This window comes from Anopheles darlingi, chromosome 2 (genome assembly GCF_943734745.1).
Source record: "Anopheles darlingi chromosome 2, idAnoDarlMG_H_01, whole genome shotgun sequence".
NCBI lineage: Eukaryota > Metazoa > Arthropoda > Insecta > Diptera > Culicidae > Anopheles > Anopheles darlingi.
In genome coordinates, this window is record NC_064874.1 from 79,738,557 (window position 1) to 79,749,760 (window position 11,204).

The following is an 11,204-nucleotide window of genomic DNA, read 5'->3' on the forward strand; positions in this document are numbered from 1 at the left end:
TAAACTGTTGCTTGCGATGCGTTTCCGACAGGGGAAACACACCAATGCACTGCTTACGCTGCTGCTCCTCAAATAACTTGACATCGACAACAACACTGACGGTTGATGATAACAGCTGCCTTATCAATAAGAGCACGAACGAGTTATCTTCAAGTGCCGTCTGAATATAAAGCATCTCTAAACCCTCGGAAGGTATCCAGTGTAATCAAGCATTTCTACGAGCTAAGTTGTGCGCTTTGCGTGTTACGAAAAGTTCTTATTACGCCATCAACTATCGCTAAACCATGCGTTCGTTCGTTGTTGCTCTGCTGTTGGTAGCGGTAGTGGTTGTGCTGTGCCCCGACACCGAAGCCTCATCCCTGGCGCGCAATGGAATCTGCCCGTGCCCAAGGATATACCGGCCAGTCTGTGGAACCGACGAGAAAACCTACTCGAACCAGTGTCTGCTGAAATGCCAAGCTGCTAGCCCTCGTGGACGATCGATCCGTCTACGCATCCTGCACGAAGGATCCTGCAGTGAGCCACGAGTACAGATTCCAGAACAGATCCCACTGGAGTAAGCAAGCCGACCGAAGCCAAAATCCAGTCTTGTCAGGAGTGGAAATGGTCCTCGTGTCTGCAGCATCCCACCGAATAAGGACACAAAATCGGCCAAATATGTGCCAAAAGTAGAGAAACCTTGTGATGATTGTACTTTGCTAGATCTGCTGATGATAAATTTAAAATAAAACTCAAAATCAAAATCAAAAATGTTCCTAATTGTTTATGTGCACTAAAAAATCCTTTAAATGGAAAAGGAATGGTTTTGGTCTTCTCAATCAATGAACGATAACATTTGTCTACTGAAGTGCACAGCAGCGCAGGAAAGTGGGATCGGCGTCTTACATGCAGGACTCTGCACATGATCGAAATAAAGATTTACTGCATCGAGCTAAACTGTTCTCGAATGTCGCTCGTGAGTTGCGAAAGAACGAAAAGTACTTCTTCTCCCTTATCAGCAAAGGTAATTGAGGAAATCAATTGGCACACGATTACGCTCCTCGAGAGCAGCTTAAGGTAACGTAGCGTGTCAGCACCAAACCCGCAATCCCTCGAGTTGTTTCGTTTTGCAAGTGGATTAATCACGTGTACGCGGACTTAAACGGGAAAGAATTTCCGACTTAGCATTTCGCTCCAAACGTGGCTGCTTTGAACGTTAAACTTTTTTACGTTAAACTAGCTTTGCAAAAGTGAAACAAACTCGAAGAAGGAAACGACTCTTAAGACTAAAATCTTCGGAAAAAGGTTTAAGATAGCTCACCCTCATGTTTTCTCCGCGGTCTGGTCCACTCGGCAGTTTGCAATTATTTGAAAAACTCGAGTTTTGGGCTCTTTGGGTCGAGTTGGTGAGACATTACCAAAGGGAGCATCCAAGTGACAGCTGTCCGTCCAGGACCCACCTCCCCTAGAACAACAAAACAGCAAATCATCACGTCGCATCAAGATCCCGTTTTCCGTTTCTCGTTTTGCCGGATTTTAGCAACGAAATCGCTTAATTATGGTATGTTACCGTTTTCCTATCTTGTGCCATAGTGTCTAATGCTGTTTCTTCGTTTGATGATTCAGGAATCCTCAATTAAAGTGACGCCGAAGATGCCGTCGACGTTCAACGATTTCCCGGGACACTTGGCTCCGCGGGACGAGAGCTGCGTCGCGCAAATTCAGACCGTTCACCCGCTGAAACATTCGGAAGAAAATGTATGTATCATCACCGTAGGACTCACCGGGCGGAAGTTTATTGTCGTAATGCTCTTTACAGTACAATCAGCATCGCCACAACCTCAACATGCAGATGCTGCGCCAGCGGGAAGGTTTGGCGGCTCCGCTGAAGCTGACGATGGAGCTGAAGGCGGTCTCGAAGGTTGGTCATCTACCGTTCCTTCCTTCTACAAATATCGCTCGTGATGTTCTTACTGGTCGCGACGAAATGATCGAATTTTCGGACATTTTCAACACTCCAGATCATCAAGAGATCATTCGTCAACCGCACGCTGTTATGGAGAAGGTATTGGGTATCTGAATTTATTAACTGAGAAGGTACAGAAAGGAGCGCGAATAAATCTTCTCCTAATTCTTAACTAAAGATTCATTTGTGTTCGAAAAACATTGTTTTTGGATTTCTCAGCGAACGAATTACAGAACCTAGAAGGCGATTTTAGAACGTTGTTGGTACAAAAATTAGTTTTAGAACAACAGTGAAGGGAATTCGTTTAAACATTTGTGGATATCTGTTGATTTTACTATGTGTCCTCTTCCCTTTAATTTACATTTTCAAGTTACGGTCGCTAAATTTGGTGTAAATACTGTTGAAATCTTATTAATTTTATTGATTTAATAAGTAAAAAACCACCGTGTTTAACAGAATTTCTCTCACTGTCGATGACTCATCATTTGCTTGCATTCATCTTCCTTTAGATTATTTACTTGCTAATGGAATTTAAATCTACCGTTTTGTAAGCCGAAGATTAGTGATGCTGCAAATTTTTGCTCTATAAAGATTTACCCAGGAAAACGCATAATTTTTATATAAGATTTATGTACAGAGGTTACAAAGGCTGGCGTGTAAACTTTTTACCAATTGTTTCACGGAAGTGCCTGAGGCGATGTTGTTTAGGTAACTGGAAGATTGGGAAACGAATAGAAGCTCCAGTGATTTCCGAAGCCGAGTAAGTACAATCCTACAAACGTGCTTTAAGGAGTTGCTATTAACGAAAGTAAGGAATAGTAAGCAAACTAAAATTAATAATCAAACCAAAGTTGATTATGTAAATTTTCTCTCCCATTGGAAAGCGCAGTTTCTCAAGCGACCTCAATATTTCTTTCTAGAGCTGCAAATTTGCACCACACCAACCATACAGCTGCGCATTAATTCGATCTATTTTTTTTATAGAGATTTCCGAACAAATCCAGGCGCATTTAAATGCATTTAGAAAGCAGTTTTACCGGTTTTCTCGATGCGATTCGGATTGACATTCACCATCGCCAATCGACGGATTGGGCGTCCAATCCGTAATCTTTGTGAGCAGATTTTTTGAGAGATTTTGTGAAATGAACAACCACTTTTTATCATTGGTTTATGCTGCTCACATTGTGAACTGCGCTCATTTCTGTTGGGAAGTAATCCATTCATCCAGCATTCCTGTCGAATTCGAATCGTATCCACTAATCCAGGCTTAAGCATCCGCACCATTTCTAAATCATTCCAATCCGCCACATATTTACCGTGCAATTAAAATGTCTTGTTTTAGTTTTAATCTCCGAAGCCCCGTACCAACACCGAACTGGGATGCACGGCTTCGAAACGGTCGCACATTAGCTACAACCTTCCTAATTAATGGCCTGTATCGCTAATAAATGTCCGAAAATGGGAATTCGATGGCTCGTGGTACTACGACGGCGATGCTGGCCTGCACGCACAGCACGCACGACCGCAAAAGCGACGCATTTTATGATGGGGATCCTCCCCACTCGACCACCCCATTCCGCTCCCCAACGGTGTGAATCATCCGCAGCATCGGACGGGATCGGGCGTTCTGCCATTAGTGTGTGCAGTAGATACTGCGGCAGAACCCGGACGGACCCGCGGTGTGGTTGTCCGCGTGAAGGTGGCATCCCGCATCTGATAGGCCGAGCGCCGGGCCGAGGGACGGTCTGAGAAATTTACTAATGGCCCACGTTGATTACGATAAAGGCATCATCATCTCCATCATCGTTGTTGTTGTCGTCGTCGTCGTCGTGGTTGTGGTTGGCCCACAGTTTTATGTCTTCATTTGGCGCAGATAAAATGGTAGCCTTTCAGTAACACCGTGCCTGTTACTCTGCCTTCCTTCCACACCCCAACTCGCCGCCGAAGCGATGGCGGCCATTTTCTTTCCGACATCGACGTTATCTAATTAATTTTTTCTCGCTCGCGCGAAGAGCGTTTTATGGCGAGAGCAATTTGGTCCCGATATTTGTTCGTATTGATTAGGTTTGGTTCTAATAGGGGCGAATTCTAACCTCACATAATTTTGCCAGCAATAAGAAGCCTTCTTGGATGTTCCCCACGGATCGAGAATGGAGGCTGCTTGGAATGAAGTGTTCGGTCTGTATGGTCGATGATCATATATGGTGGTATCAGGCACCTCAGTTGTGCTGCCGAAGAACCGTGATTGCGTTGCAAAGCGACCCCTTTAACGAGTGTTCATAGTTTCGTTTTTGTATTCGCTTCGTTTGTTTGCTTCAAAACTTGCGGGAATGATATACCGCGCCTTTCATTAATGCCGATTGTTGTGCGGGAATGTGAAATTCAATTCGATCGATTCCATTTGGGTCGCTCCCAGTGCGTCATCACGGTGGAAGATCAAGAAGCTCTTCCCTCTTTTGCTACACCGTTTTGGAAACGTTTAAAAAGTGTGCGCACCTTGGAATCGCCAGCGAACCGAATGTGGAACAGCAAAAACAAAACACCCGCTCGAGGGACCCGCTCTACTCGAAGGGCAAAAGAAGATCGGGGTAAAGCTACCGATGGTCCCCGGAAAGCGCACCCGGACACTGCTGGTACTAAGAGGGACTGGGAACCAGCAAAGAGCGGCAACGACGGGACAGAATAGCGAGGCAGAAATTCGAAAAAAAATGTTGATCTACCATCGCCGAGCGGAGAGAAACTGGAATTAAAAAAACAACAACCACACCAGCGCGCACCCCCTGCGTTATGTGTGTATGGAGAGCATTTATGACCCCCGGGGTATCATAAAACAAAAAAAAAACACACCGAGCGGCTCTATCGAGAACGGAACACGCTGGTATATAGGGTCGTCAGGCGAAGGAAAGGGGAAGGCCGAGTGACCTTAGAGTAGAAGGCGACCTCTTGGCCGCCTGACTGTTGTGTGTCCACCGACGCAACGCAAGCCAAAGGCGGAAAAAGGCTGCTTTTTTAAATTCGGATTTGGTGCTCTTTCCCAATTTTTATACTCGTCAAGCTGACCGGCGCGTCCATGTTGGAATGACACGGACACGATGCGCCTAGCTTAATCATTGGCGGGGTGTACCGGAGCCGATGGAGCGCGGGGTTTATCGGGTTTAATCGGATTGCTTTTAATGAGGTCCGGTTGCAGCTCGCACCGTAGCACTCGGTGGACCGGGTGAGCGGCCATAGCAGTGGAGCTGTGAGGAAGGGCGGAGAGTAAAATGTGAGTCAAGCAAAGAAGGGTTGATGCAAGGATCGAACATTCCATGATCGGGCGATCTAGCTGCGGCTTTCTCATTTTTCGTTCTCCTTAATCCCGCCAGTCCGCCATTTGCAATGGTTGTCCGTTGGTCAACCATCGGTTGATTCGGACACCGAGGAATGCGAAGATAAAATGTTCCAAAGAAAACGGAAAGGGGCCGAGAATAATACAATCAACTTCGACTTCAGTAAAGCAGCCTCATCCCTTTTCACAATCTCGTGGATAAAAAGACGATCGTTGTCTTGTCAGCTCGCCACCCCGTCGTCGTCGTCGTCGTCGTCGTCGTCGTCCGTGGCTTGCTTTTCAATCAAAATTGGTTGCATTGTGTATCACCAAAGACTTTCTCACACTTCTTCACACAGTTCGGTTCGGAATCCGGGGATTCGTCCACCATCTTTCTTGTATTTCCACGACAACAGCGCCCCGCGTCTGCTGCGTCTGATTTATGACGCTCGGTCGATATGGCTCGTGAAGTCTTCCGCTGGCTGGCTGGCTGGCTGGCTCGGGTGGCTCGGTTTCCTTGACACTTCACGCTGGCCTTCGCCGACGGTGTTTTTTTTTTCTTTTGGGTTCTCATCGATGGGAAGGAATGATGGCGAACGGGATTCAAACGCCCTGGAAGCAGGAATCCGACGAATAGTTTGAGAATCCCCTGAACCAAAACGAGGGAAAAGACAAAGCATGGAATGAAATCGAAGACTGCGGTGGGGATCGGAAACAAGGAAGGACCCCGGGGAGGAAGAGAGAAGCACTTTTAATGCGGCAGCTGAAGGGATTGTCCTTAATTGATTCCCCAGGATGCCCGGCCGTCTTCTCTTGGTGTACATCTGAAAACGGCCGTGCGGACGGCAACCATTCCACTGCATTCCGATTGCTGGCTTGTTCTTCTCCTTCCAATGCGGACGCCGCATTCAAAAGCAGAAGGCGTTGCCATGGCAATGCTGTAAAGGTTTCGCTTTCCTAGGACGGAGCCGGACGAACGTAAGATGCCCACGGATGGCACGGAGGCTCTTGTGATGTTGCTCGGCTCGGAGGGACCCATCCTCTTCCTTCCACACCGTTTGCGGCACCCATTCCGGCATTTTCGAAGGAAGGAAATTGATGTTTTCCATTACAAAATTGAACAAGCCCGTCGATGGTTTGCTCGTGGCTTTTCTTGTATTCTATTTAAGATAGCATCAACCATTCGAGCGCTGTTATCCGATGCGTATGTAATTTGGGGAACACTACACATTAAAATGAATTTGATTAACACAACGCACACCAGTTACTCCATATCAGAAATACGTTGATTTTCCTAGAGCACAGAGCCTTCACTTCACCCAGGATTGGCCTTCGTTCTCTCGACTTTACATTCACGTGCAGCCCTAATAACCAATAAACCTCGTTTACCGGGGTTTTTAGAGGGCTCCCAGGTCCAACAAAAGGGCACAGATACGAGATGGACTCCGCGTTTACTGCACGTTACTGCTGCGCGCACGCGGATCTGTGGCACCCCAATCGCCGCAAAAATGCACCGTCAAGTCGAAGCACCCGTCACTGGTGCACTGGTATCCCCTCGATGGATCGACTTGGGAGCCTAGGAATTGCGTACAAGGTTACGGGGCGCACTACGAGCGCCATTTCCAGCCTCGTGGGGCTCGTGGTGATGGGTTGGAGGAGTAAATAAGGACACCTCCGTCGCCACGGTGCAGCATAAATCATGCAGCGTGCAGAGTTTGTAGTTGGACGAGGTTATATACCGTTTATTGCCTCGTTGTGCGCCATCCCCCTTTTCGTGCTGCCATTACCATTCATTTGATGGTTCGCCGACAAACGCCAGCACTACGCCGTCGATGCATTTAAAGTGACATTTAACAACGCAAACGGTGACAGCGCCAGTACTTCGATGACAATCGGATCGGTGCCCATGGACAACATGCCGTACCATGGTGGGTTGGCTTCCTTTTTTTTTCTTTTCTTCTTTTCGATTTTTCATCCGTTGCCACCATGACTGTTTGCTTATCACACGTCAACAGAAAGGCCAATCGTCGATCAACACTTCAGACTTTCCTGCCCCTGGAGCTTCCCTATGTACCAGAAAGGTGTCCGGTGTTTCGATAACATCTCGTCTCTACTATGTGTTGTTCCGTTCGATTTGATTCGAGCCGATGATGGTGATGATGATGATGACGGGTTCGCTGCTGATAACGCGTGCGATCCGAGCACAGATGGGCGGCGACCAGTGCAGGCATTGGTCACTGGCCACGATCTTCATTTCCGCTCTTATCAGCGGGAACACCAACACCTTTGCGTGTTATGTGCCCATTTACCACCATCAGCAGAGCAGCACTTGATGTCCAATTCAGCTCACGTTCAACTCACGATAAGCCCCCGGGACCCACCGGAAAGATGCGGCTGTGAAGACCAGGAATCGAACATACCACTGGGTGCCCCGTCATGATCGTCCTGTTGGGCCAGGGGCGGAGGGAGGATCGTGTTCCGGCGCAGTCAGTGCTAGCAGCGAGCTCCGCCAGCCAAACACAATAGAGTTAATCCTCGAAGTGATGTGGCGATGGGGCTGTATATTGTAAGAAATCTGTGGGTTTACGATGCAAACAAATTGTAAAGATAGCGAACCCGTTTTAGTGAATGTCAATTGTTGCGGCAATTGAGGCTGTCCGGTAACGTTACTGGCACTGCATTCGGACATTATCAGGCGTGTTATGCTGCTGCTGCTGTTGATTCAAGCTGCCCGTAGTTCATCGATGATGTTTGGCTTTGTGGAACGCAATGGCAGGATTTCGTCTTAATCCAGCTGTTATAAATTATTCGAACAAACAATGCGGCTACAATAGCTGTGTTTGTACTGTCGAGGTCCAGGATGGTGAATCAAATGCAAAAGGATTTGAGCTGGTTTGTTGTTTCGCTCTATTCATCGCTGGCTGTGATTACTCTTCTCGTAGAAAATGATTAGATTTTCTGCATTAATCTCCTCCTTGTTCCATGATAAATAGCTACATTATCGTAGCGAGGCATGTCCTGTTTCTGCTTGTCGACATGTGCAGGGAATGGCCTATCATTAACTTCCATTCACAATCCAGTAGAACATTCTCTTACGTCTATTAGCGATGCTTCTCCGAACGCTTTCCGGCGTGGATTAATGACGAAAACGACGGAACACACTTTGGACGATAGCGACAGTTAAAGCGTTGCCCCGGATACACGCTATGTCTATGCAAAACAACTTTAAGTATCGCATTTCAGCACAACCGTAACGGTCCGCTGATTCCTCCTCCGTTAGGATTCCTGGCACGGCGCTGCTTGCGGTCGCGAAGTCCTTCGACGCCTTACGCCAACGCGTACAGCGAGTCAGCGGCCGATGCTCGTTATTTATTCGATATTTGGCTTTCGACAAGTTCACAGTTCATCGCCGGCGACCACGACGACCACGACGACGTGTCTTGCACACCCCACACAACACCACGGCGCAAGAGCAGAGCCCTGCCCTCAGCTCCTCAGGCTGTCCGCCGGGCCCAGTCCCTGATGACCAATAAAATCGGACAGCTCCCTCGGGACTTGCGCAGCTCGGCTGGTCGGCCTGTGTGAACAGCAAAGGGAGGGGACGCGTGACCGAACTGGATTCGCTCGTGAATCGAAACGTTGGTGCGTCGGTCGACGAACGAAAGTGGGTTGACGTGAAGAGGGGAATAGCGTGAGCTGGCGACGGTGCGGTTCGCAGGATGAAGTCCAGCAAAAGTTCCAGAAACGTTCCGGAACCTGCCGCGCCTTAAACGATTGCCAGAACAAGGCTGGCACAAAGCCTGGTTTCGAACATGTTCGAAGGAAATGCAAATTTCAGAAAGATGGTGTCCGTGGCTTAACCGCGTGTTGTGGCTGACCCTGTTTTTGGGGGGGGGGGGGGGGGGGATGGACAAACGGCAACGGCTCATGCAACATGAGCCAGTGGCTCATAAAGGTAGCTAACCAGCCAACAACCAAACCAAGAGCTGAACCACGGACCCGGACCGGATTTTGCGTTGCTCCACTTGTTGGCATGTTGTTGGTGCGGCTTTTCTGTTCACTCAATGCTCCAGGCACAGATCCCATGCCTAACGATGATCGATTTATTGGCACAAAAAGGAAGCAGATTTTGGATTACGTTTTATGATCCGTATATGTCTGATCCGCGCTGGCCGATGCCAAAGTGGATCATTTTTTGTTGGTCTTTGCTCTCTCCCTCGTGCGCTCTCAAGTCGAGCCATCTCGTCTGTGCTGTGGCTTTGACCTTACCCTAAAAAAGGATTAAGAGTGTCCGGTGGCCAGGAAAAGGGTTTTGTGGTTTCCGCAACACCGGATGCCATGCGGATGGTCCTATCCTGTCGTATAAATCCTGTCGTAATGTGTGTGTGTGTGGTAGCTTCGTAGTCAAATTTGTTGTATTCATTCCGGTCATCCGGCTCAAAACACAAAAGAGTGGTTTACTGTATCGAAATGGAGGGAAAGAATGAAGGATTTATAAAATTAATATCTGCCAACAAGAACATGGATTTTCGCGCCAGTGGACCTTGAGCGTTAGAGGGGGGAAAAAAACACGCTTAATGGATTTATTTGGTGATTTCCAGGCCTAGTCTGAGTTTTTATTAATGTGATTTTGTCATTCGCTTTATTGTTTCAACACCCACGAAGCATTAATGCATTGGTTTTGCTTCATTTTTGACCATCAGGTCAAGCAGACTAGTTTTTTTTTTATAATAATCGTCGAGACAAATTTGGAACCACACGCTCGCTCATGACATTTTCCATTGTGTTGCTAGTGACCTAAAGGAACGCATTCAGATTGTAGATGATATGAAGGCAAACAGTAAGGCGTTTCATCATGATATAGCCACCAGCTATGGGCTATCATTTCGCAGAACGGGCTTCGCAAACATTACAACTGGATGGAGTAGAATTCGCAGAAGTTTGCCTTTATACGACTATCAGGAGCTGCCCTTCCATTCTTGGCCTTTGCTTCGTGGAAAAATTGTTCAAACTTTCAAAATCGCATCTTTACACACCGTATGTTTGCAATACCAAGTCTTGAACTGCAAGAACTTGAAGCGATGCAACCACTTCAGACGATTATTGGATTATGAAGGCATTTTCGCGAAATGCTGTCTTCTTTCGGAAGAGCTGCTCGCCGAGAAGAGATCGAATGAACTTCTATAAATTTATTTTTATTTATTTAAATGCTCTTTACCAATTATCCAAAAAAGCCGCATATTTTACAAAGAGCGTACATGCTAGCGGCCATATTAAAAGTGCCTGTAAATGAACCACATTTTGCGTAATTCGGTTGTCCATCCTCAGCACCGTTTTCTATCGTCGTTACGTGAACCAAAGGAACCTTCTTCTCTCATCTCACCACGGTCGCCATCTGAAACAACAATGCATAGCCTCTCATCCTTCCATTCAACCACCGACGATTTCGACCAATCTCGACCGAGTTGTTTCAGTCGTTTTTGCAGCCGTCGCAACATCGCACTACACCAACGCCACTACACCGCAACCTTCAACAACTTCACAACCTCCAGAGGCCGCTCGTGCGACTATTGTTTGCGACGTTAGCCACGGTTCAGTGGCGGTGGGCTGCCGAAGGATGAACTGCTGCTACCAGCGTCAACCCAAGGGTTTTCTTTTTTTTGTTTTTCGATGGGGATTACCGTGGGAATTTGGTGCCGAATGCACGTCAATTAATTCTCACTGCCGTGTGAACCTGTTAGCACCTTCCACAGAGCACCTGCCCCCATTCCCTGCTGCATAGTGCTGCTCTTGCTGTGTTGCCGAGTGAGCCGAAGCCATCAGATCTGATTCCGCGACCTAGAAGGCAGATGCCTTTATCGGAATGTTTCGATACCGCGACCACGGGATGAGGCGGAAATTTCCAATCCAATCGGGGCGCACCGATCCGTTAAAGGTCAACGCAAAGGCTAG

The 11,204-nt window shown here is 47.5% G+C and overlaps 1 protein-coding gene across 1 annotated transcript; it reads left to right on the forward strand.

Moving 5' to 3' along the window:
- Window positions 1-1,390: 1,390 nt before the first annotated feature.
- On the forward strand, window positions 1,391-2,136 carry LOC125960122 (proteasome maturation protein). The gene is made up of 3 exons (XM_049693325.1): window positions 1,391-1,540; window positions 1,606-1,737; window positions 1,799-2,136. Exons 1-3 carry the CDS (start codon window positions 1,538-1,540, stop codon window positions 2,057-2,059), a joined length of 396 nt encoding a protein of 131 aa, XP_049549282.1. The 5' UTR covers window positions 1,391-1,537; the 3' UTR covers window positions 2,060-2,136.
- The last annotated feature ends 9,068 nt before the right edge of the window (window positions 2,137-11,204 follow it).